The 26,765-nt window shown below is 53.2% G+C and overlaps 1 protein-coding gene across 4 annotated transcripts; it reads right to left on the bottom strand.

Annotated features, from left to right (window-relative positions):
• Positions 1–902: 902 nt before the first annotated feature.
• On the bottom strand, positions 903–25,232 carry BNIPL (BCL2 interacting protein like). 4 transcript variants are annotated; one of them, XM_030542543.1, is made up of 10 exons: positions 25,079–25,232; positions 14,564–14,671; positions 12,873–12,934; positions 12,316–12,543; positions 9,598–9,780; positions 8,945–9,047; positions 7,426–7,557; positions 6,066–6,152; positions 3,439–3,537; positions 903–2,470 (listed from the first exon to the last, which is right to left on the bottom strand). In XM_030542543.1, exons 2-10 carry the CDS (start codon positions 14,602–14,604, stop codon positions 2,428–2,430), a joined length of 978 nt encoding a protein of 325 aa, XP_030398403.1. In that variant the 5' UTR covers positions 14,605–14,671; positions 25,079–25,232; the 3' UTR covers positions 903–2,427. The 4 variants fall into 4 exon arrangements, with proteins under 4 accessions (XP_030398403.1, XP_030398400.1, XP_030398402.1 ...); XM_030542540.1 differs by lacking the exon at positions 25,079–25,232 and adding an exon at positions 22,976–23,139; XM_030542542.1 differs by lacking the exon at positions 25,079–25,232 and adding an exon at positions 16,950–17,257.
• Positions 25,233–26,765: the final 1,533 nt, after the last annotated feature.

Raw genomic sequence — 26,765 nt, 5'->3', positions numbered from 1 at the left:
TGATTTCTGTACTCCTCCCCAACGAGAGGAGTAACTCTAAAATCGATATTACTATATCGATTTAGGGTTAGTGTGGACGGAAATCGAAGTTATTGGTCTCATTCTTTTACTGAGCTACCCAGAGTGCACCGCTCCGGAAATCGATGGTAGCCTAGGACCGTGGATGCACACCACCGAATTAATGTGCCCTGGTGTGGACGCATAAAATTGATTTTATAAAACCAGTTTTATAAAACCGGTTTTAATAATTTCGATTTTGTGCTGTAGTGTAGACATGGCCTAAGCCTCAACCAAAAGAAAGGCAAAACAAAAGAGAACAGCGAAGAGGTGAAAAGTGACGTGCTAAAGCCACCCAGGGCTGTTGGGCACCCAGTGAAAGTCAGTGGCACCTGGGGAGTGAATTGCCAGCTGTGCCTTGGAAAATCTCCCTCTCAGCTCTGAAATCTTCCTGCAGCTTTAACAGCCTGGGAGTTTGTTGGTAATGTGGCAGGCCATTTGTTGCTTAAAAATGTCTGAGTAACATGGGGTTAACTCTGGCAGCTTCCTCGCCCCCATGCATGCAGTAGGGCGACCAGAGGAGACGTGAAATATCAGGATGAGGGGAGGAGGGAGTGCCGGCAGAGGGGAAAAAAACCCCAGGAGCCGCTGGAGCATAGGAAGAATTGGTGGGGGCTGAGCACCCATCGGCAGCTCCATACCCCCTCCCCCCAGCTCGCCTTCACTCTGCCTCCACCTCCCCTGAGCTGGCTGCCGGGTCCTGCTTCTCCCCTCTCCCTCCAGCGCTTGCACTGCCATACAGCTGATTAGCGCAAGCCTCGGAGGGAGGGGTGAGGAGGAGGAATGCGGTGTGCTTGGGGAAGAGGCGGGACCAGGGTGGGGATTTGGGGAGGGATCAAATAGGGCAGTGAGGGGGCAGGGCCAGGGAGGCAATTTGGGGAGGGAGGGAGGGGCAGGGCCAGGGTGGAGTTGGGGCGGAGTGCGTGTTAGCCCCCTCTGCGTGTGCTCTGGAGGGCAAAATATAGGGACAACTCGCGGCCCGACTGATGTTTGTCCTGGATCCCGATCGAACAAATAAATATCGGGACAGTCCCGATAAAATTGAGACATCTGGTCACCCTAGCGTGCAGGGTGGGGGGCAATGATACGCGGGGCTGAGGACACACACCCAAGGGATCTTACACCAGTCGAGCACTAAGGATACATGCCTGGGCAGCGGACAGAGACAAACAGCAAGGAAGTGTAGCCTGCGAAAGCTAACTGCCAGGTTATAATGGGCCTGGGTGTTGGGAGAGCTGGTTAGTTTCCTGCGTCAGACTCCTGACAGTAAACACTTGGGAGAAAAATGCTCTCTGTGAAATACATTTGCCCTTGTCCTGCTACCCAGCTTGCAGCATCCCGTCACTGCCTGGGGGAGCTGTGGCAGGATGCAGAGTGAAGTCTTTTGACTCTGGCATAGTATTTCCAGCCACCTAGGTCTTGGCTGCTCTGGTGCCATTTGCAATGGAGACACTTCCCTTGAAAGGTGCCAGGAATTAACAAAGCTAACAGTGCCACACTGCTTTCCCCAGCAGGTCCCCCTTCTCCCCTCTCCCTTCCAGACTAATCTGGAGCTGCTCAGCATACAAACTGGAGCATCACTTTTCCAGCTGCCAGGACTTGGGCGTTATCTGCCTCTTGGGAACAGAATTCTGCAGCTGGAGCCGAAGTGCCGATCCCACAAGAATGCAAGAGGTAGAACAGAATCCAGCGCCTTCTGCCAGAGCTGGATCAGCTCTTTGGGGCTCAAAGGAACTAATGCTCCTTTGGCCAGTGCTGAGCTAAGGCGAAATTACTCCCTCTCCCGAAGCTGTAGCAGCTGTGCAGGCAAAAAAAAACCCTTGTTTCCATCCATAAAGCCAACCGGGATCAGTCCGAGTGAGACCAACTGCTACTCTGGTTTTAGATCCACAGGGATACATCTACACTGTGATAAAAACCCTGCAGCTGGTCTGGGTCAGCTGACTCGGGCTGCGGAACTATAAAATTGAAGTGTAGACATTCGGGCTCTGAGGGGTTGCAAGACCAAAAGGGACTGTTAGATCATCTGGTCTCACCTCCTGTCTCACAGGCCAGAGGACCCTGTACTGATCCCAATAAGGCATATGCTTCTACGGTCCCGTTTCTAACTGTAACGGCACTCACATAAAAACCCATGTAAGCCAAGTCCTCCATTTAAGTCGGCCTAGCCTTAGAAGCCCCCCAGTGTTTAAACCAATGCATCCATTTAAGCTGGACCTATTTACAAAGCCCCGGCGGCAAGCTCCTTTCCCAAACTTGGTCGCTTCGGTTTCTCCTTTAAAGGAACACTGGTGGGAAGAAGTAACGAAGTTACAGAACTAAGCAGCGCCACTGCCCCCTACTGGCGCTGGGGGCTGCTGCTGTGCAGCATCAGCGCTTTGTGTCCCTGGAGCCGTTCCAGCTTTGATCCAGCCTAGGGGAGAAAAGAGGAGACATGAAGGCACTGATGTGGCCATTGGCCCAGATTTTGTCCTCTGCTCCAGCCCCTGGGCCAGGGGAGAATTCCCCCCAAAGTAGGCCCAGTGTACCCTAGTGACCCCACATACGGGGCATGCCAGCGGTGGCGATCCAACCCATAGGCAGCTGGGATGGGCCAGGGTGCTCTGTGTGACACCAAGGGGGTATTCTGGCTCTAGGGTGACCAGATGTCCCAATTTTATAGGGACAGTTCCGATTTTTGGGTCTTTTTCTTATCTAGGCTCCTATTACCCCCAACCCCGTGTCCCGATATTTCACACTTGCTGTCTGGTTGCCCTCTCAGGCGCCTGGAGCAGTGCAGAATGCAGCAGGAGCAGTGGTGGTGCCATGCCTCTTGGGCCTGCAACACAACATGGGACCCAGCCCTGAGATAAGAGGTCAGCTCAAAAGGGGAACAGGGACGATTTTCCTTTGTAAACTCTGGTCTTGTCTGCATCAATGCAGTTTTGCATGGGGGTGACGTGCACCAGTGCAAGTCACCGGCTCAGGCATCTGCATGACCGGTCTGAACTGGAGCAGCTACGTCGCTGGCACAGTTACACTCGTGCAAGCCCTCTCCCAGTGTAGCACTGGGAGCCAGGATGCCTGGGTTCTATTCCTAACTCACTTCCCTTCCCTGTATAAGGGGGTAATAACACTGACCTGCCTACATGTGAAGGGTTAATAGCCCCTCCGGGGGGCAGGGGGGACATGGCAAATATTTTGGTGTGGAGGAATAAAAAGAGGAAGAAGGTGACTGGGGGCGGGGAGGAGGATTTTAAAGGCTTCCACTTATTAGTCCTCACTCTGCTGGAGGTGGGTGGATCCAGAGCCCCTTCCCAGTCTAGTCGAACCCGCCGCACCTCACAACCAGCCCGAGGGGCACCAGCCCTCGATGCGAGACAGGAAGGACGCTCAACTCACTGTCGGATGCAGTCAGGGATGTGCACTTGCTCAAGAGGAATCTGTTGCGACAGCTCCCACAGGCTGTCCACGAACTGCACTTTCCTGCCAAACTTGGAGCTGGGAGAGGAGGTAGAAGAGGGGGTAGGTTATTCAGGTCGCTCGAGTGGTCGTTTTCCCATCAAGGTGTCTCGCAGGGCGCCAGGATGACAGCCCTCTAGTCTGGTCTGTTCTACCCAGGTTCCTAGCCCGCCCCAAGCACCGGGGCACCTTCCAGAAATGTGTTAAGCAACGTGACTTACATCTCACTAGCCACCCAGCCATGCCCACTGCCTGTCCAGTGTCCCATCTCCAGATGTGGCCAACCTCTGCTGTGGCAGAAAGAAAATAGCTACATCCCCAAAACACATCTGGCCAAAATTCCTTCCTGACCCCTGCAGGCCAACAGCTGAAGCCCTGAAACATGAGCTTCCCCATTTGCACATCCCCATGCACGCCAGGGAAAGCTCAGTGGGTTTAGGGGTTGATACGCTGTAGCTCGTCTATGGAATCTACCTGGCCTCCCCGCTGCCACGGCTGATACATTAGTGCCAGTTAGACAGTCCAAGTGCTGAGTCCTAACAGCTGATTGCACACAGGTCAACAAACAGCCGTCGATCCCAAGCTGGATTGGAACCAGCAACCTGTCGGCAAAAGGCACTCTGGTGTGGTGCAAGTGGGTGTAAGCTCACGGAGCTATGCCAGTTTACACCAGGCAAGAATCTGGCCCTTTTATCTCATCCCCAACCCCTCGTGAACCAGGCCAGCACTTTTGTGTGGCACATTCGTTTCACACACTGCAAGGGAAGTGTCTCCTTATGATGCGTTATGGCTAGGCATTCTAAGGAAACGTTACAAGTTAAATACCACCTCGCAGCACTGCTACCACCACAGTAAAGCTTTCAGGGGGCGAGAGTGAGGAACAAAAGCCTATAAAGACCTTTGAGAAGGGCATTCGGCTCCAGGAATTAGTCACGCCTTCTAAAGCCGTGCACCCCCCAGAGCCAGCTGCAGTCCGTGCTGGACCAAATCGAATTAGTTCTACATTGATCGAAAATGCTCTGTGCAGGAAGGCACATGGGTTTTTCTGTTTTGTTCACGCTTGGTGCAAATAGTGCAAGCTCACACACAAATAGGTTAAGGTCAGGACTCACTCGCATACACACACACAAATAGGTTAAGGTCAGGACTTTTGAAACTGACTAGTAATTTGAGGTGTCTGTTTCTGGGGGCCCCACTTGACACCCTTGAAAGAGGCCTGATTTTCAGAGGGTTGGGGCAGCGTTGCCAACTCCAGGCATTCCACAGTCACGTTAGGCCTCAAATAAATCATGAGATTGTTTTTAAATCTCATGATTTTTAAGCCAAACAAACAAGTTCCTTTTTCTTTATTGTCTGGTCTGTGAGCCTTTTCTCTGCACTGGGTCACATGCCAAGCTTTCCTCTCCAGCCACGAGGGCAGAAAACGCCTTTCTTTTCTCAAATGAAAGCCAAGATTTTTCCAGTCATCACCTAACTCTGGGAGCTGGGGCTTTAAGACAAACATCAAACACGAAGAGAGTTGGCAGCTCTGCTAGTGCTCGATGCGTTCTTAAAACAGGCTCCTTTTGGATGCCTCAAATTGGGCCCCTGAATCACAAAATCGTTGACCTGAATTCTGCAGCTAGCATGTATCCACCCCTAGTGGCTGCATGGCAAGGGGCCTGTATCTGACTCCCAGCTGTTAGCCTTGCAATCTGAGCTACACTCCCTCCTGCTGCTGTTCTCTGCAGGGACTGGAATATGAACTGGTACCTGTAATGTACGGCGCTGCCCTCTGCTGAACAGCATGTGTCAGGCTGGCTTATGCTTACTGGCACCCCACTTTGCTCTTGGTGGGCACTTCCCCAGACTGCAGAGCTGCTTCCGAGGTAAAGGCCTGAGTTTCTTGGGTAGGGGGATAGGGAACCACTATGACAAGGCTGCCGCTGGCAGGCGAAATCCAGGTCTTTACATGATGCCCACTGTCACGGTATCTGGGCACCTAGGGAATGCTGCCAGAGTGCATCCAAAAAATCCTGGTCTAGCCTCTTACGCTGTGCCTGCCCCCATGGTGTCTGGATGCACAGCGGATGCCTGCTCCATGCACCTGTGTAGCTAACAGCGCTGCTCTCTGGCCTGCAGAGCCCTGGCCTGCACTGCAAGCAGCCGCGTGGAGGCCCAGGCTCAGGGAGGAAATATTGCTGAAGGCGGAAAAAGATCTCCGCATTGAACAGCCTGTGGGGGAGGCAGGGCTCCAGCCTCTCCAGCCAGCGAGGTGTTAACACGCTCAGGTCCTGAGAGCAAGGGGACACACCAGACACTGTGGCTGTTCCTAGCACCCTCTAAGGGTAGCAGTTGCTCTTGCAGACACTGGCGCAGAATATTGGAGTGTGGTGAGGCTCAAGGATGGTCTGATGCTAACAACATGCATCCCACCGGGCTTATGAGTGGTCTGGGCACAATCTCCAGGGGTGCTCTGATACTGCAGGCTGGGTGGCCGCCAACCCCCTCGCACACACATACATGCACACGCACCCCTCTGTTAGTAGCCTCCCCCCAGGCCAAGTAAAGCGTCCAGCTCACACTACCTGAGGAAGGGTCGGAAAACGACCATCAGCGCCTTGATGTACCAGGTGGGATGGACAATAATCATGGCCTTCAGGTTCTTCCGGAGCCTGAAACGATGCAAAGAACACAGGACATGAGGTACCGATTAGCCAATGGAACTCACTGCCACAAGATATCCCTGAAGCCAAGAGTTTAGCAGGATTGAAAATAGAGTCAGACGTTGATCTGGCTAACGAGACTCCCTTGTTACAGTCGTTAGTGCTGAGGCCGGCGCTGAAGGAAGCTAAGGGGAGTCAAGGAATCCTGCTAGGGTTCAACCAGAGCCTTTGAAAATCCTAGCTTTAAAAAAAACAGGGCTTTCAAGGGCTATAAATCATCCTGCTTCATGGCATTAGCCAACATCTAACTATTGAGAGCCAGGAGGTGGTTTCTGGATGGGCTCCAGGTCCAAGGAAGGGCCTCTGAAGTCCTGGAGTTTTTTCTTTTAAAGGTAGCTAAGGGCTTGTCTACATGGGGAAACTGACCAGGGTAGCTCCCCATATGGACACTCCAATCTGGAATTAAAAAATCCCTTGATTCTGGATTACATCTTGTGCTTGCAAAGCTCAGAGGCTGGGAGATGGGGTGCCAGAGAGAGCCGTAGGGTCTGCCTCTGTCCAACAACCTTGTTCGACAACTCCCCACCCCTTTATACTCAGCACAGCCCAGCGCAGTCCCTTCTTCCAGCCCCTCCAAGGGAGGCTGCAGTTTCCATCCTCACCCAGGCTGGGATTTTTATTCATGGCCCAGCCTGTATCACAGTGTCAGCCTCACTGGCCTTCGCGCCGTGCGAGCCAGGTAGGAAGCAGATGTTTCCCTGGTGCCAATGACTACGGGGTGCAAATTCTGGCTGGGATTGGTGGTATGTGTGGGGGAAAGGGGTTGAAATTGCAGCCAGCCAGAGCCGCCGCTGAACTGAACAGGAAACCCACCCAGTCCCGAGTCCTCCATATGGGCGACAAAGCAGCCCTGGATGGGGAGCGGAGTCTGTGGGTTAGTGCAGATGGCTCAGTATGAAACCCCCTGTGTTCTAGTCCTACCTCCGGGAGGGAAGGTATTTAGGACTCCTGGGTCTGTCCACACCTGTGGTGACGTGTGGGGCTGGACTCCGGAGTTCTATTCCCCACCCCGGGAGGAGAGAGGGCTCTAGTGATTAGAGCAGGGTGGTTGGGAATTCGGACTTGTGTGTTCGGTTCCCAGCTCCTCCACAGGCTCCTCATAGAGTCCTGGCTCACCAATGGTTAGAGTAAGTGGGGGAATGGAAGGGGGATAGGGCTAACAGCAAAGATCGAGCCCCCCCTTTGTGGGCTGAGGAAGCAGCGGTCCCCTGCTGTGTCGTACCGCCGGTCGATGGTCTGGTAGCATTGCTTTATCCAGCCGAAGGACGGAATCTGGCTGCGGAGCGTGGCGCCGTTCAGACACACCAGGATGTAGCTTTCTGCCACCATCACCTCCAGGGTCCCGATGATGTACCTGCCGGGAGAGCAGAGAGGAGGCCTGGAACTAGCCCTCCTCTAGGCACAAAGCGCCTCCACGCTACTGTCGTGGATTTAGCTTCACATCACGTGCGCCCCTTCCCCCCTGGCCCTCCGCAGTGAGATAAATTGTCTTACCCCCCACCCCTAGTTCACAGATGGGAAACTGAGGCACAGAGAAGGGCTGTGACTAGCCTATGGTCACACAATGAGTAGGGAGTAGAATGCAGGAGTCCTGACCCTCTGACGCTTGTGCTAACCAATAGCCCACATTCCCCACCCAGAGCTTGGCAGAGAACCCAGGAGTCCTGCCCCCAACCCTCCCTCCCCTAACCACTAGACCGCACTTCCCTCCCTGCTGCAGAGCTGCGTAGAGAACCCAGGAGTCCTGATGCCCAGTCACCAGCACTAACTACTAGCCCATATTCTATATTAGGCATTCACAGAACTCCCATTGCTGTAGCATTTAATCCTCCTGTGCCAGCAGCTTCCCCGTCCTGACTAGTGCACTGACACTCCTCATTTACGGAAGAGACTGTGAGTGAGTTCAGAAGGGGAACAGCCCATGTTCCCGTTGGCAGCGCGGCAGGCAGCCAGGCAGGGCTGAGGAGGAGACTTATGAAAGAGAGACTTGTTTTAAAAGATGGTTTGGGCACTTTAAGGGTCGATTTACCAGGACAGCAAAGCGTCAGAGAAACAGCTGCGATGGCATCCCAGTCCCTCCTGATGTTTATGGGGAGATTCCAAGAACTCAGGGCAAAGGCGCCCCCACCCACTTACCCACAATGGACTTCAGACCTATTCAGGGGTTTATCTGTTCCTGCTGCTCCCGGCACTACAGCCGATCTCCAGTTACTCTGTCCCTGAACTCAGGGTGAGGATGGTTTTAAGCTGCCTTTGGGCTCCCGCGTATTCTGGTGCCGTGGAGTAAGTCAGAGGAGCCTTGGGAACTCAACCTGGAGCAGGGAACAGCCAGCGTGCACTGCGCTCCGGCCACACGCCCAGCTGCCTGCGGTGCCAGGGCAGGGTACAAGGCCCTGACATTAGGGGGCATTTGCACCCACTTTAAGGCTCCTTTATGCTGCCAGGACAGCCTGAACATACTGAGTATCTGATGCCAGCTCCCCTGCCCCTCTGTGCTGCGCTGAGCCTCAGAGGAATTGAGACCGGGGTAGGGGGAAGCCCAGCCCAGCCTGGGAACGTACCTGATGCAGAGGCTTAAGGAGGCAACATGCCTTCTGCCCCCTCCAGTGACCGCAGCTTTATGTCGGTGTCACTTTCCAGTGGAGGGCCCAGAGCCACCCCCAGCCCACCGCCCGCCCCTCCCCTCCCAGGCTGTTACCCATGTGGTTTGTTCATTGGCCAGCAGGGGGCAGCATGCTCACCTGAACAGGTGCTCCATCACGTACTGATAGTCAGGGATGCTGCTGTGGGGCAGGTAACAGGAGGCAAAGAGGATGATGGCGTTGAGGCCTTCCCCGTAGTACCCTGGAGTGGCAGAGCAGAGCCAGTGGGTCCAGCTGGCACAGGCCCGCCCCCTTACACCTTGGCACACCTGTGCTCCCCCACGGGGAAGCTCCATGATTGGCCCAGACCAGGTCGGTTTTGCTGCTTTGCTTGGCACCCGACCCACATGGACGGTGCTGCCATTGTGAACGGCGTCCCATGGTGCCCTGGGGGCCACAGGCTGAGCGGAACTGGGTTTAGAACAGCAGGCTCGGACGCCGAGGTCCTGTAGGGCTGGGGTCGTGGATTTCTTGGGGTAGGAGCTTCCTCCAATTGGCTGTGTTTACCAATTGTTCATAACTCTGGGACCCTACTCCCAGGAGAACCCAGGAGTCCTGACTCCCAGTCCCCTTGCACCAAATTCCCCTCTCAGAGCCGGGAATAGAACCCAGGAGCCCTGACTCCCAGCACCACCTGCCCCCATCTAACCACTAGACACCACTCCCCTGCAAAAGTCAGGACTAGAACCCAGGAGTCCTGCTGCCTCCCATTCTAAGCACCAGAACCCCAGGGCTACGCGCTCCCCCATTACCCCCATGGGAGATGACCCTCTTGTAGGGCTCGACGACACTCAGATCCACTTTCTGTTCCCGCTCGTCTGTCAGGAAGATCCTCCACTTCCGTCCATCCTTGTCCTCGACGTCCACAATGCGCCCCTCGCCGAGTTTCTCCTCGAGCAGGCTGCTGTCGAGGCGCCGGGCCCTGGGCAGTTCGTCTGCGGAGGGGAAGGGATGGGATGGGGGGCTAGTATTAGGAAAGGCTCCCGGGCTCTTTTCTGCACTTTTACCAATAACCAAAGAGAACCTGGGCTGCCCATGAGATGGGGGTCACTGGGTGTGGGGGAATGAGGCCAGGGAAAGGAGAATAACCCCCCAAATGACCCAGTCCCTTCCCAAACCTTCCCCGCAAGTCCAGCTCCCCTGAAACCTTCCAACCAAACATCCACCCCAAACTGCAACCAACCACCCCCAACCCATCACCCCCCAACCATCTCCCAATCCCTCACCCCAACCAACCCTCGACCCTCCAACCCCTCAACCACCCATCACAACCAACCCCTCACCCCATCAACCATCCCCCAACTCCATCAAACAACCCTTCACCCCAACCAGCCCTCGACTCTCCAACCCCTCACCCCAACTAACTCCTCGACCCCTCACCCCAACCAACCCACCCCTCGACCCCTCAACCCCTCACAACTAACTCCTTGACCCCTCACTCCAACCAGCCTGCCCCTCGACCTCCCAACCCCTCACCCCAACCATCCCGCCCCTCGACTCCCCCAACCCCTCACCCCAACCAATCCCTCAACCCTCCAACCCCTCACCCCTCCAACCATCCCCCAACTCCATCAACCAACCAACCCTCACCCCAACCAACCCTCGACTCTCCAATCCCTCGCCACAACCAACCCTCGACCCCCAACCCAACCAACCCTCCAACCCCTCAACCACCCACCACAACCAACCCTCCAACCCAACCAACCCTCGACCCCCCAAGTCCTCACCACAACCAACCACCCTAACCCCTCAGTCTCCCAACCATCCCCCAACTCCCTCCACCTCTCACTCCAACCAACCCCTCGACCCCTTCCCCCCTCACAACCAGCCCTTCACCCTCCCACCCATTCCCCAACCCCTCATCCCCCAACTCCATCAACCAACCAATCTCTCAACCCCCCCAACCCCTCACCACTCCACCCCAATTCCCTACTCAATACTTGAACCTCCTCCTCAAAGCTCCAACCAAACCCCACCCCTCCCTTTAACCCCACCCCTCAGGCCCCACTCCCTCCCTCCACCCACTCCAACCTCTACCCAGCCTCAAAGTGATGTTGCACTCCATATGCTTTATGGAAATATACTTATGACTGTGAATACGATGTAACTGGAATATGCTTTATGCAAAGGGTCTCTTGTAAGGTATCATAAAGGTTATAACCTGCTGAATGTATTCCTTCTATTTGTATGCATGAATCATTCTTGTATCTGAAGGTAGAAATATGAAGTATAATTCTGAGGTCCTACTGTAATTATGCAAAGTGTGGGCCATTAATGGTGGTTTAGAATCTTGATGGCTCCCATTAACTAGCACAATTGGTTGTAAATGGCTTTGTTTACTGCAAACCTTCCTGTGTACATGTGGGCCAGCCTGTGGGTAATGAAGAATGAGGTCTCACTGGACATGTGACCAGGTCACATGATACTGGAATCCATCTTAAATCTGGTATTTTTCCATTTAGGAGGAGGGGTGGGGACCCAGAGACACAAAAGATTCCGGTCTTGTGCCAAAGCTATAAAAGGGGGAGGCCAGTCATGAGAAAACCCCTAGTCTCTACCTAAGATGTCTGCTGGAATTAACAAGGACTGTACCAGGGGAAAGGATTGGGCCCAGACTAGGAAGGAGTCTAGTCTGTGAAAGAAGCTTATTGAAACATCTCCGACGGTGAGATTTACCTGTATTCAGTTTCTTAATGTATTAGGTTTAGACTTGCATGTTTTTGCTTTATTTTGCTTGGTAACTTACTTTGTTCTGTCTGTTATTTCTTGAAACCACTTAAATCCTTATACTTCATAAAATCATTTTTGTTTATTAATAAACCAAAAGTGATTAATAACTGGGGAAGCAAACGGCTGTGCCTCTCTCTCTATCAGTGTTATAGAGGGTGGGTAATCTATGAATTTACCCTGTATAAGATTTGTACAGAGTAAAAACGGATTTATTTGGGGTTTGGATCCCATTGGGAGCTGGGTGTCTGGGTGCTAGAGGCAGGTAACTTGCTAATCTGTTTTCACTTGGAGCCTGCAGTTTTGGGGGCATGGTCCAGACTCTGAGTCTGTGTTGCAGCAGGCTAGCGTGTCTGGCTCAACAAGGCAGGGTTCTGGAGTCCCATGCTGGCAGGGAAAACGGACTCTCAGGTAATTTCAGCACATCACGGGACAGTCCCAAGGGGGTCCCTGAGACTGAACCTGTCACTCAACTTCCCTGGAACTGTCCCTCCAAATCTCCAGCCAGTCCCAGCCCACTCTGCCAAGCCTGCCCCCCATTTCCACTCACCCTTCCTGACCCACCACTCCAACTCCCCTGCCGATCTCGACCCACCACCTCAGCTTTGTCTAAGCCCCCTGCCAATATGAGCCCCTCCTAGGCCTGCTTCCCACCCACCCCTGCACCTCAGCCAGACCTGCCCCCACTGAACCCTCCCCTGCTCTGATGCCCAGCCACAGGCGCATCCTCTCTCTGGCCCCACCTTCCCACTCGAAGTCATGGCCGCTCTCTGGCCCGTCCAGCAGCTCGCTCTCGGACGGTGTCTCCAGCTCATCCACGTTGATGTCCAGGCTGCCGTCCGGCGTGCACTCTGGGTAATCGCCCGACTGCACTGAGCCCTCGGCCCGGTCTAAAGACAGGCTGAGATCTGGCGCTGGCAGCCGCTTCTTCATATGCCGTTTTCCGCACAGCTCCAGGGTGTTGGGGGCAACTGGTGTGTGTGTGTGGGGAGAAGGATCAAGACAAACAAAAGCAAGAGAAAAGGGACGTGAAACAGAAAAGAGAGAGGGGAGGCAAGGAAAAACGTATCGTCCAGAAAACGCTGCTGCTTATACAACGATCGCTGGCTTGGGGCCGAGTGGACCAAACCTTCCCACCCAGGCCAGCTGTGCCCTGGGTGTGTTTGGGGGATTGGGGATGCATGGGGACGTCGCCCTTGCCCTGCAGCACCCCCAGCACTCCCACACCCAGAGCTTTCCCTGATGGTGTTCTTAGGGTCTTACCTTCCTACCTTCACCCGCCCCCTGGGCACAGCCTTACCTGGGTTGGGCTCCCCGCTGGAGTCTTCAAGGTCCTCCTCAGAGACCTCCTCCGGGAGAGGCCTGGAAGATGGGAGGATGAGACACTCAGGGGGACGGGTCAGGGACGGCTAGTGTTTCTCAGTGGCCGGTCCGTGGACTGCCACCGGTCCCTGAGATCTCCCTGATGCAAGCCAGTCCCTGGTATCAAAAAGGTTGAGAAATGCTGGGCTGGAGCATCCCTCCTAGCTCTGAACTAGGAGTCAGGTTCTATCCTCATCTCTGGGAAGGGAGCGTGATCTAATGGTTAGAGCAGGGCAGGGCAGAGGGAGAGTCAGGGCTCATGGGTTCCATTCCTGGTTCTGGGAGGGGAGGCAAGTGGCTAGAGCCAAGGTGGGGGCTGTGTGTTCGAATGAATGTTATGTCATCACACTGGGCCTCAATTTCCCCATCTGTTAAATGGGAATAATGACACGGACTTAGCTCCAGAGCTACCTACAGTGGAGTCAGTTGCGGAGCAAGTTTCACACACAGGAGGCTCTGCTGCTGAAACCTTTCCCTGCTGTCCCTGCTATTCCAGCCCTGAGCTGCCCATGCACAGCTCTGCCGATGCCCCTCAGTCTCAACCGACAGCACCCGGCCCCCTTGCTATTCCAGACCTTGTCTCCTCACACCCACAGCTCTGCCGATGGCCCTCTGCCCTCTCACGTCCAGGATGAGCCGGACCCGACAGCCACACAATGTAGTGGACCAAACCAAACCCATGGGCTGAGACCACCCAGCTCACTTCACATGAGGATTTGAACCCAGGTTCCCGAGAAGGCTTTGCCCTGGCTCTCAAACCCCACCTCATGTCATTTACAATGCGGATCCTTTTCTGTCCTCTCTCCTTCCCTCCCTCCTCCCCCCTCCACTACCCGCTGGGTAAAGAGCAGAGCTCAGCCGGCACAGCTGTGCACCATTTGGCACGTGACCGCTGAAAGCAGCTGCCTATCGGAAGGAGGTGGGAATACAGTTCCTGCAGCGACGCTGTGGCAGGTGTTAGGCCTGATGGATCCAGTCACAGACACCAACTGCGCTTGCGTGTGCTCAGAGTGTCTGTGCCGGGTGCTTTCCACGGTGGGGGTTAAATAGAGACTTTGCTTCCTCTTTATGGCCAACTGTTTGCTAGTTATTTTGTCCATCGATCCCCATTCTACAGGGAGGGAACTGAGGCACAGAGCCAGGAAGCAACTCTCCCCAAGTCACTGGCAGAGCTGGGCACAGAACCCTGGGGTCCTGGTTGCCCATCTCCCATTCTATCCACTCGATTAGTGCATTCCTTGCCCTGAGTCAGCCACAGAACCCAGGAGTTCTGAGACCGCCAGGCCAGGGGGCTATCCGGGGCAGCTGCCCCCTCCCATACTCTGAACCCCTTGGCTCTGCCCTGAGCTCTCTGGTGCCAGCTGCCTCATTAGACCAACACCTGTTCAGTATTTTCTCATCCTTCCGTTCCCCCATTAGCTCCACTCCCTCCCTCTCCACCCCGTCCTCCAAATTCACCATGGTGGCGCCAGCCCTTTGGGTCCCCCAGGGGCAGTGATGTGAGGGGGGCAGGGGCCATCTGTGTTACCTCCCATTGCTCCTGGGACGGGGCGACAAGAGACGTGGGGAGGTTCCCAGCCAGCACTCCCCACTCTGCCGTGCAGTCTCCTCTCCCGCTGCATCTCTTACCCCGGGAACTCCTCGTCTTGCCACTCCTCTTTCAGCTCCATGTCCTGGATGGATACGGCTCCCTCCTCCTGCTCGGCCAAGTCCTGCTTCTCCAGATCCTTTTGGTCCCTGCAATGCCAATGGAGGAGAGCGTGGGCTGGAGGAACCGGACTCGGGCCAGTCCACGACTGGGCAGGAGAACGCATCTAAACAGGGGTGACCCCAAAGGCGGTGCCATTCTCAGGGGGAGGTTTGGCCTGAACTGGGATTGTGGCCTTCCTGGGACCAGGCCCCTCGGTCTGTGAATGGAGCCCATCCACGGGTCAGACCCAGCCAGGCTCCTAGGAACCAGGAGCTGTTACCACCTCCCGCGTGGAACGAGTTTGGTGGGGCTCAGCCTGGTCCCCGTCCGAGCTGGCGCTAACATCGGGAGCCCCTCATTGGCAGTTTGGGCACAGAGCCGCAGGAGGAAAGGGGCTCCCGTCTCACCCATCGAGGTGGGTCCCCGCAGGGCAGGGCTGAGCTGTCTGGCCCTGCCACTGGGAGGCCTTCCCCAGGCAGTGGGTCTTTCCCAAGAGCCCCGGGGGCCTCCTGCCCACAGGGACCAGCGCCGAAGCCAGCACTGCCAGAGCCCCAGTGCAGCTAGCCTCTGCTCCCCCCTTTGTCCCTGCTGCGAGTGGGCAGAACATGCCCATCCCTCAGCGAGGGCGCCCTCTGCCACGGCACCGCTCCCCTCTGGCCTTGGTCTGGCATGGACCGATACAGCCCCCGGAGGGCACTCTCAGTGCCACACCAAGGGAGGGTCTCGCGTTCTTCCAGCTTTTCTGGAGCAGGGAACTCACTGCAAGAGAGAGATTGTCTCACGGCCACCTCCCCGCACCCGGGCACACAGACCCCATCCCCATCCACCCACCTGGGCACCCAGGCCCCACCTCCCAGCCCCAGCCCTGTCACCTGACCCCCACCTCCTGCCATCTTGGCCCTGCCTCACTACCAGACTCACACCCCATCTCCTCCCTTCTCATCCTCCCATCCCCAGCCATCACCTATGCCTCCTTGTGGGGGGAGGGATAGCTCAGTGGTTTGAGCATTGGCCTGCTAAACCCAGGGTTGTGAGTCCAATCTTTGAGGGGGCCATTTAGAGAACTGGGGTAAAAACCCATCTGGGGATTGGTCCTGCTCTGAGCAGGGGGTTGGACTTGATGACCTCCTGAGGTCCCCTCCAATCCTAATATTCTACGATTCTCCCCATCTCTTTCTCTCCACCTCCCACACAACCCCATTGCCTGACCCCCTTCTTCTGTCACTCAGGTCCATAGCCCATGACCCAGCCCTTCCTGTTCCCCGTCATCAAACACCCCCCGCCAACCCTGTTGCTACCGTGGGTGGGCATCAGCAAGGTGGAAACAGGGTGGCAGAGTTGGCACCATCTGACCTGCTGGCAAGTGCCCCCTGCAGAGCTCAGCTTGGCTCTTCCCCTGCCTACGGTGCCTAGGAGCTGGACTCAAGCTCTGAGACTGGGACCCAGGTTCGCATTCGGATCCCACCTCCCCGAACCCCAGAGGGTGCTCAGTTCTCCTGGAGGCAAGAGCGCTGAGCCTGCAGCACAGCCACTGCCCCCATCCCCCACCCATGCAGTCCCCCAAAGCCTGACTTACACTCCCGCTGCAGCTGGGGAGGAACCAAGACACCCATAAGAGGCACCTACCCACCCTTTCCATGACAGCCTGGCTGGCAGAGTCCCTGCCGTGCCCGGCCCATGTCCACTTGTCCCAAGGCAGAAGCCATGTGTTGAAACATACGCGGTGATCACAGCTCCACCTCTTTGATCGTCCATCTCCAGCTAGCACCGGGCTAGAATCACCTTGGCTGGCATGTAAGGGTCCCGTAAGTGCCCCCCCAGCCTCTTGTGGCAGTCGTCAATTACCTCTCAACACTGCTCAGTTACAAATGCGTCCAGCTAGCCCCACTGCTGCTTGGGCCCGTCACAGGGAAGGCAAACGAGGAACATTGGAGTGGCTGCTCAGAGCCAGCAGCTTTCCCTTTCTCGAGCCAGCTGACATCAGCCCTGTACCTGGCGGCACTCGCTGGCACACCCAAGAAAATCAACCCAGTGCCACCCTAGCAAGCCCTGTAGCCTAGCACAGGGCTGGTCCTGTTTACACAAGCGCAGAGAGCCAGCCAGCACCCAGCCACTCTGCGTCTCTAAGGAAACTTAAATCCAGCAAGCAGGGGGGTTTAGAAAGCAGGTGTCGCTTTGGGCCTGCTTTGGGAGCGGGGACTAGGAATCTTTTGTCAGCAGTAGGGGACCCCATTAGAAAACGGGAACGAAGGTGGATTGGCACTGGCGGATGGGGGGAATTAATCTACTTCACTTCTTTGCAAAGGGGCTTCTGAATTAACTCACCGAGGCCGGGGGGTTGGAAGGCGTTCGGCATCCAGTTCCCATTGGCTTTCAATACCGTTTTGGTGCCTGACTCCCCGTGGCGCCTCTGCAAAGCCTGAGAGTGAACGTGCTCTGTGTGGCGGAAGGGCTTTACAGCACTGTTTTTGTAGTGACACCCTGCAGCTGGGTCCTCAGTGAGTTTCGAATCCGGGCCCTTCAGAGCTAAAGGCATGGACCTGGAGAAACAGCTCCTGGCCTAGCTGCTCTTCCACGGACCATGTCCAGGGGGATGCTAGCCACCAGCCGGCCAGGCCAGTAGCGGCAGATAGAGTTGGACGCTGCTCGATTTGCTCTGCAAGATAAACAGGCAGGATCTTTACTGGCCACTGCAAAGACCTGATGCTGCAGCCGGCCCTGCCTCCTGGAAGCTTCATTGCTAGGCTCAGAACAGTTCCTGCATTCGCCAGCCCAGCGCCTCACTTTGGGTGATGCAACAACACAAACTCTCTCCTCTAAGAGATGCTGCCGATGGCCTTCGTGCTGGGGCGAACGTCCAGCGAGCTCATCTCCTTGTGCCAGCTAAGTGGCTTCAAGCTATTGGTAATACGGCGAAGGGGCCTTGCCAGCTGGCAGCATGGTCTACAGATAGGGCACGGGATTGATTTTCTGGCCAGTGCAGTATGTTGTGAGACAGGAGATCTGGGTTCTACTCCTGGCTCTGACCTGTTGTGTGACTTTGGGCCAATCACATCCCTCTTATGTATTCAGGCTATAAGCTCTTTGGGGCAGGGGCTGTGGCCTGGCCTAGGCGTTGCAGTCATATAAAAAAACCAAGCAAGTGTTGACAACTCTTGCGATATTTGGTTCTCTTCTTAAAGCTAAAAGTACATTTCTAGCCTAGTGGTTGCAGGAAAAAAAAACTTGAGAACAGGACCCGAGCGCGACCCTAAAGGCTCAGAAGCCAAATAGCAAAGAAAAAGACCCTGATTCATTTTTTAATAGAATCTCATGAGTTTTTTAGGGCCTGAACAGCTGGGGCTGGTGATGCTCCAATTACCCTCACAGGTGTAGGCAGAACAAGGAAAGGGAGGGGGATTTTCTTTGAGAATCAGTGGGAGCAGCTTTGTTGAGGTTGGTAGAGCTAATATCTAGCTCAAGCGCTGGTTGAAAATTTACCGACAAAACAGTTTCCTATCAGAAAATCCTGACTGAACAAAATCAAAATGGTTCCCGAAAATGTATCAGTGGATAATGGAAAATGATCCAACGTTTCCTTTCAATAAGGTCCAAGCACTTTATTTTCACTCTATCGTTCTGACGTCTGTGTTGTTTTCTATCATACTGATGATATTATATCTTCTGTCTTGCCACGTCGCTATTCCAGGCCGGCGACTTTTATAGCCTTCTTCCAAAACTCAAGATTGTACTGTGATTGGCCATGATGCAAATTCATTCTCTCATTAACACAAAAGTCAAAATGAAGCATTTAGAATTTCAACTCTTCCTGCCAATTTGCGATGAAAGAAAATTTTGAAAGGAATTTCCTGCAGAATGGAAATGGAAAGTTTACCAGATTTTTAATCCACAATCTGCTGGCCGTGTGTTGTGTGAAGAATGTCCTCATGTTTGTTTGAAACCTGCCGCCTATTAATTTCATTGGGCCAGGCCAACTTCTTGGGCCCTGCTTCTTGGGTTCTATCCCGGTCCTGCTAGTGCCCAGATGAGATCATCCATCAGAGCTGCTCCCTGGACGACCCTTAACATTTAGCTCAACATAGCTACAGCGCCGAGGGATGTACCAGTCTCACTCCTGCTGTAGATGCGGATGCTTGGGGAGATCCAATAGCAATGAAATGCCCACTTCTGTCCCTGTAGGAAGCAGCCACACTACAGCACCCTACCTGTGAAGCTATAGCGCCCGCAGTGTAGACAGGGCCTTAGCTCTGGCTACACGGGCTAAAACCCTGCTCCCTCTAGTCTGTCTCCAATAACTTCTGCTGTGTTGCAGTGGGATAGGGATTCAGTTCCCTCTGGACCCTGGGGGCTCTGCCCTGAAGCATAGAACAGCTGGGCTGGAGGGAGCCAGCAGACCAGGCCTGTGAGGACGTAAGCAGTGTAGGGGCATGGGACGAAAACATGTGTGTCAGCAGAAGGGAGGGGAGGAGGCAGTAGAGGGAGGCTAAGAGCCAGGAGTAACCTCATGCAGGGATTGGGGTGTCTTCCGCTGTCCAGCCGGCCTCTCTCATCAGGACATGATTGGCACCTTAATGAGCATGACGACACCTTCCCTGCTGCCATCACATTCCTTTCCAGTGATCTGTGGCTTCTGGGCACACGTCCTGCTGCTCCAACCTGCCCTGGGCCGGGAGCTCCCAGACAGGCTGGTACACGACTCGGTTAGTGGGACCCCATGGGGCCAGAACTGTGTGGTGCATACAGATGGGGCGAGGCAGCGGGACGGGCTCTAACACAGCTGGGGCTGTGGGGAGGGGGTGCTGTCCACGGTATCTCCAAGGCCTGGCTTCTTTGCTATTGTGTTGTCATCAAAAGTTGTGCACTCATCATAGGTTCCAAAGCCCCAAGGGACCATGGTGACCATCTGGTCTGACCTCCTGGATCGCACAGGCCAGAGACCTCCCCCAAATCATTCCTGGAGCAGATCTTGTAGACCAACATCCAAACTTGATTTAAAAACTTGCCAGTGGAGAATCCACCATGATCCTTAGTAAGTTGTTCCAATGGTTAATTGCTCTCACTGTTAAAAATTCACCCCTTAGTTCCAGGCTGAATTGTCCAGTGTTAACTTCCAGCCGTTGGATCCTGTTACCCCTTTCTCTGCTAGATTGAAGAGACCACTAGTAAATATATGTTCCCCATGTAGGTATTATACCTGTAAGTCATCTCTTAACCTTCTCTTTGTTGAGCTACATAGATAGAGCTCCTGGCATCTCTCACGGTAAGGCAGGTTTTCTAACCCTTAATCAGTCTCATGGCTCTTCACTGACCCCTCTCCAATTTATCAACATCCTTGAATTGTGGGCACCAGAACCCCCAGTGCCAAATACAGAGGTAAAATCACCTCTCTGGCTCCTCCTCGAGATTCCCCTCTTTCTGCATCCCAGGATCGCATAAGCCCTCTTGGCCGCAGCATGGCACTGGGAGCTCATGTTCAGCTGATTACCCACCACAACTCTCAAATCTCCTGCAGACTTGCTGCTTCCCAGGATAGAGTCCCCCATCCTGTAAGCTGTGTCTGGGCAGCTAAGCAGGGGCAGACCTGGTCAATATTTGGAGGGGAGACCTCTAAGAAGCAGCCTAATAGTAGTGCCTGCCTGCCCTTTTTTCTCAGTAGGTCTCAAAGCAAGTCAATATCATTATCCCCATCTTACAAGAGGGAGAACTGAGGCATGGTGAGGCAAAGTGACTTGCCCAAAGTCATCCAGCAGGCCAATGGCAGAGCTGAGAATAGAATGCTCGTCTCTTGAGTGCCAGGCTGCTGCTCTTTCCATTAGGCCACACTGCCTCCCTGCTCAGTTCTTGGATGGGAGACCTCTAAAGAAAAGCCAGGCTGCTACAGGTAGCAGTGTCTGCAATGCAGCAGGGTGCACTCTCCGCTTGTGAGCAGATGGCGCTAGGTCCTGATGGAGGCGCTATCTTTCACATGGGATACAAAATCCCCCGGCAGGTGTGATTTCCACCATTCTGGCTTAAAATCCAGCTCCCACAAAATCACCTCCCACATGGCAAAGCTGCTCCTGTGGTTCCAACCGGGTAAGCTCTGAAATCCTCGTAAAGCGCTTTACTGCTGAGTGATACGTTGACTCTGAAGCCTAATGGTGGTCGTTAACATTTGCTATTTCATTGCTGCTCATTTTGAAGGGGAAAAAGGGGATTTTGGGTGGGGCACAGGATTGTGGACAGAGCGTAAAGTCCCACCACTTCCTCCTCGCCCTGCCTTCAGAGGAAAGAGGCAGAGAGACAATGAAAAATCCACCCTCTCTGTTCAGCAGCAAGGGTTTGGGTGTTTTTCTGCTCCACCCTCCTTCAGAGAAAACAAACAAGCCATGAAGCAGCCTCACAAGCTGGAGCAAGTCCCTGTACAATTCTCCAGTGATTATGCCCCACCTGCCTTCCGAACCTTAACACGGGCTCTCAACTGTTTTCACCACACCAGGAGCAGTAACGGAGCCTTTTCCAACTCCAGAACGCCCTGCTAATCCAAATCCATGGATTCTACACTCAGAAGGGACGCCCTAATCATCCTGCCTAGCACAGACCAGAGACCTTCTCCCAAATAATGAGACAGACCATCCCCACCCTGAAGAGTGTCCAGTCTAAACTGACAAGCCAGCCAGAGGGAGGGCAAAAGGAAATATTTAAGGGGATTAAAAATCTTTAAGCGGCAATGATCATTTAGAGCTTGTGACCTTTGAGTGGGAAGCATAAGCAGCATTCACCAAATCCACATGTGTTATAAAGCATATTGGGGCAAGGACTGTCTTGCTGTTCTGTTTGTACAATGCCTAGCACACCGGGCTCCCGGTCAAGATCAGTGCGACCACACACACAAATCATAATAGAATTGATAGCTGTATAAATCCTTGTCATTCTATTGGTGCCACACCCTGTGACATCAGCTCAAGATCTGACCCCAAGCTGCTGGAAACAGACAGTGTTTCAAAACACCATTTCTCTCCTTAGCAATCCTGAATCATCTTCCATGCTGCTTTTCCACATCACAGATCTCCAGTCCCGTCTTACCCACCTGCCTACCCCTTCGCCGTCAAACCCCTTCTCAAGGCCCACTTCTTCTGCGAAGCCTAAAATAATTAGCCAGCTAATAAAAGTCAGGGTATTATTGTTGTTATTTCTATAGCATGGCAATGTCATGGACCAGAATGGCACGGTGCTAGGTGCTGTACGAACAAAAACAAATAGACAGTCATCGCTCTGAGATCCCAGTCTAAGCAAGGGTAGAATGAAACCAGGGATATATGGGCCTCAATTTTCAACAGAAACTAGTGATTTTGGGTCACCAGTACAATTAGGATTCTCATGCTATTTGGAGAGGTGGGGGGGAGGTCACTCCTAAAAGTCTAATTCTGAAAACACTAGGGAGTAGTAGCTTATGGCAGCACACATTCCATTGCACTATGGCCTGGAATTTCAGCTCAGCTCCCATGCAGGCACATACATAAGTTAGTGCTGAGATCTTCAGAAAGTCTGGTCCCAACTGTGGGTGCTACACACTGAAAAACCTGGGCCTGGCCCTCTGCATCTCTACAAGATCAGGCTCCACTTTCAGAAACCATCCACTTTCTGAGCTGGATTTATCAGCCTGTCTGAAAGGCCAGGCACGGTATGATACAGTCAGTCAAATCACAAGCCAATAAAATCACAAGGACAACTCATGCCTGATTCTCCAGATGCCTCCCCCAACAACCCCAAACAGTGTCTCTAGACCCCACACTGATAGGCACTACCAGGTAGACTCAGGAGAGAATCCTGAAGCTGCCTCTCTCTTTGGGAACCTGAATCTACTAAGCTAGATTCAAACAGCGTGGGACACTTTGCATCTCATTTACACTGGAGTGGAGTCGCTTTGGATCAGTGGCTCTCAACCTTCCCAGACTACTGTACCCCTTTCCGGAGTCTGATTTGTCTTCCATACTCCAAAGTTTCACCTCACTTAAAAACTACTTCCTTGCAATAGCGGACATAGAAATTTAAGTTTCACAGCTCATTATTACTACAAAATTGCTGACTTTCTCGTTTTTAATATGTACTTATGAAATAAATCAGTTGGAATATAAATATTTCATTTACATTTCTGTGTATAGTATACAGAGCAGATAACAAGTCACTGTCTCTATGAAGTTTGAGTTTGTACTGATCACTCTAGTGCTTTTTATGCAGCTTGTTGCAAGACTAGGCAAATATTGAGATGAGTTGATGTACCCCCTGGAAGTCCTGTGTGTACCCCCAGCAGGGATACGTGTGAACCAGTGGGCTGACTGGGGTCAAAGACACCCATCTGGGCTACTCACCTTTGAGGCTGGAGTTTCTCATCACAGTCTGCGTAGGAACCCATCGTTCCAGCCCTCAGAAAAGACTGAAGTTAGCTAGGTTCCCACTCCCCTGCTTCTTTGGGAGCCAAATCCCCAATGGATTTTCTCTCCTGCGGCTCTGGGGACACCAGTTATGGCCCTGTGTGCTGCTCATCCCAAACTGGTTTGTCTGCATTAGCACCTCCTGATCCACCTGATGAGAATTCACTGGGTCCTAGTGCCCATTGTTCCACCCCATGCAGACAAAACTCTGGAGTGGCAGAAGGGCCAGTGTGTGTGTGTGTGGGTGGGATTGCTCCCTTGCACCCCTAGTTTGCCTGCTGCTGTGTGGGCCAAAGAAGGTGGGCCCAGGCACAGGGCTCCATCATAATGAAACATCCTCCAAGCACAGCATCAACTTCAGGCAAAATCTCTGGATCCCAACTGGCCCCCTGACCTCAGGGCAAAACTGGGGGCTGCAGCTCTAGATAACTCTGCAGCAAGGTTACCCTGTCCTGGCATTAGACCATAAGCACAGTGGGAGCAGACAAGCAGCCATGTCCTAGGGACCTGAGAAAAAGGGCCCCCCACCGGCCGCAGGGGGTAGTTATCTGAGACAGAGGAACTCCAGCGTCCTATTCCTGGCTCTGCTGCTGACTCACTCAATGACCTTAGGCATGTCTCTGTGCCTCGGTTTCCCCCCTCCAGTACAGAACAATGCCCCCCTCTGTTTCCGGCAAGATTCCCAGGGGCCTCATTCCCCTGATCGGCTAATTCTGAGCACGCTGCAGCTCCTTCAGCCCTCTGTCTGGGACGGGAAGCAGAAAAAGGGGTACCAGGCATTAGTCACAATTCACACACACCCCTCCAGCCAATTGAGGAGGCAGCACTGAGGGATCCAAAGTCAAAGGCATCCTCTGTATTCCAGTTGTGCCTAGATGTGCCAGGCACTGTACAAAGAGAGAGCAAAAAGATGGTCCCCGCCCTGAAAGAGCTTGCAGACTCTGGCTCCCAGCCTCTCTCGGGGTCAGAAACCCCAGGATGGGGGAATATGAGGCCCCAGCAGGAATTTGAGCCCCGAGCAGATCGAATTAAACTCCCAACCTGCTCTCTCATGTGTGGGCTTGCAGTGCGTGCGGGTAGGGCAGCATCTAGGGGAAACGACCAGGGCCCTTAATGACACCGACAAACTCTCCCCTGGCCTCCAGGCCTGGCTCAGCTTTTCCATTGACTCAGAGGAGCCTGGGTTGCTGCGAAACGCCACCGGCAGCTGCCACGAAGCACACTTGGTGTGTGGGTTGCCACAGCGACACGGCTCCCCGACTTCCCCTGCTCCAAGGACCAGCCACTGCCCCGCCGGCTTCCTGTTTTCTCTGCCATGCACTTCACTCAGAACCAGTCAGGCCTTTGCCTTGGCTTTTGGGATTTTCCAGCATCCCTGTCCTGTACATAAGGGGACACATGCTGTACTGAAATGGAAAAGCAATGGAGCGCAGAACGAACTCACCCCTGGGCTCGTCATGGAACCCCCTTGTCCGTCTGTGCCGCTCACCAGGCTATCGGACGGGAGGGCTTTGAGCAACTCAGCTGGAAAAAGCTCTAATTCAGCGGTAGAACTGCCTTGGGGCTGAGTCAGGGGACTAGGACCTCTGCATGCAGTTCCCAGCTTTGCCACTAACTCCCTGTGGGACCTTTGACCCATCGCACCATCACTCTGGACCTCAGTTTTCCCATCTGCAAAATGACAACTAACTATAAGCTGGTCTTTACCTATTTAGACTGGGAGTTATTTGGGGCAGAGAGTCTGTCAGGTTGTGTCTGTGCCACACCCAGCACAATGAGGCCCTGATCTCGGTTTGGGCCTTAAATTGCTCTGGTAATATAGATAAGTCTAACAAATGCTGTTTCCGTTACGCAGCATTTCAGGGGTGGATTTTCCCCAGATTCATCACAAATAGTCCACAGTTCGTATCTTCCAGCAGCCCTTTAAAACAAACAACACACACACACACAGGGTAACAGGGTGAAATTCTCCAGCCTCTGTTGTACAGGTCAGACCAGATGAGCTAATAGGCCCCTCTGGCCTTACAATCTAACACACACCTGTGCGCTGTCTTGTGCACAAACAGGCACACGCCTTCTTCAGTTTACATACAAAGGGAGATTTTTCCAACCCAGGCATGATCTGATCATTGGCCCCAGGCATCCGGCAGCTGCGTCTGCATCCGCCCTCAGAGGTACTGCTCTGCCAGCGAGCGCAGGCTCTGATGATCTCATGTTTCCATGGTGGAACAAGCTGATGCTCACTGAGGAATTCTGGGAAGATGGGTCCTTCCGCTTAGATGAGCCTCCAACCCTCTTGCTCACGTAGTTGAATTGATTAATCAAAGCAGGGATTTTTTTTCTTTTCTTTTTTTAAAGAAGAAGCGTAAGGCTTTTGAAGTCGGCCATCCCTGCTTTTGCAGGGCCCAGTGATATCGACTGAGAGTGTTTTTCAGCCTTTAAGGAGAGGGTCAGACTGTTGTATCTTTAACAAAGAAAGTTTTTCTGACCCTATCCCCGGTCAGGCCTTTGAGTTAAATTGACGTTAACAACTAAAACTTTGACGGAGCCTGGATAAAAGCCGCTCCCCATCCCACTCCAGTTTCATTATTTCTCATGGCACAATCTTGCCAATTCTCCACTAGTTCAGGAACAGGCCTGTAAAGATTTTTCTGCTCCCCCCACCCTCCTGGCTAAGCAATCAAAGTGCATGGCTGGTAGAAGTATGGGAGAGAGAACCCTGCTTAGCACCTCAGCTATTGTGTTTTGCTGTTCGAGCTGCAAAACCAAACATTTATTTTCCTCATTACAATGGGACGCTGCCAGGAACTATTAGGTAAACACAGGAGCTTTGGTTACACATTTAACTGAAAAAAAGCAAGTCGAGGCAAAGCCTGGCTCATAAATGTGTTTAAACAGTGATCTGACAGCAACAAAAAAGAAAAAAAATCTATCTTTTTTTAGTCTTAGTTAAGCACTTGAGCACATGCTTAACTTTAAGCATCCTTTTTTAAAAAATCCATTTAATTCAAATGCTCGGCAAACAATTGGGAAGAATGCTCTCTTTGTTAAAGATCCTTCCAGCTCCCGGAAGGCTGCTCCCAACTTAGTTCTCTGAGTCCTTCCAGCAGAAGAAAGACTTGACATATCTGATATTTCTAAAAGCATAAAACCAAACAGGGACCATTTTAAAAAGCCTTTCAGGCCTTTAAACAAAACAAGGCAGAAAAAATATGGGTGTGAGCCCAGTTTACTTTTCCATTTACAAGGGACCTTTAACCCAGCTCTGGCAGGAGGAAAGGAGTGTTTAGACTGAGATTTCCAAAGAAGCCTTTGAAATGTCGAAGGGATGTGGGTGCTTAACTGGCATAGGCCCCTGGGAAAACCTCAGCCTTTGTGCTTTTATGGTGGTCACCACCGGCCCCATTCGCCTTTGCCCTGCATCTTTGTGCTTGGAGTGTCTTGAAACAGTTTAAAAATGTAAACTGTCACTTTAAATTTCAGTGTTTTTTCCTGGTTCTGCTTATAAGAGCTCTGTAGGGAAGCACAAAACTGGCTCTAGCAGCAATGGTCACTCTCTACAGAGAGCCAGCCTAGAGCTAGGAGCAGTGAGCTGTACCTCTGTTTTAGGTTGGGTGACCATATGTCCAGATCTTATAGGGATAGTCCCGATATTTGGGGCTTTTTCTTATATAGGCTCCTATTACCCGCCCCCCATCCCGATTTTTCACACTTGCTATCTGGTCGG

Source organism: Gopherus evgoodei, chromosome 24, assembly GCF_007399415.2.
Source record: "Gopherus evgoodei ecotype Sinaloan lineage chromosome 24, rGopEvg1_v1.p, whole genome shotgun sequence".
Lineage (NCBI taxonomy): Eukaryota > Metazoa > Chordata > Testudines > Testudinidae > Gopherus > Gopherus evgoodei.
Note: the sequence above shows the minus strand (reverse complement) of the source record. Positions and strands in the feature narration are given on the sequence as shown.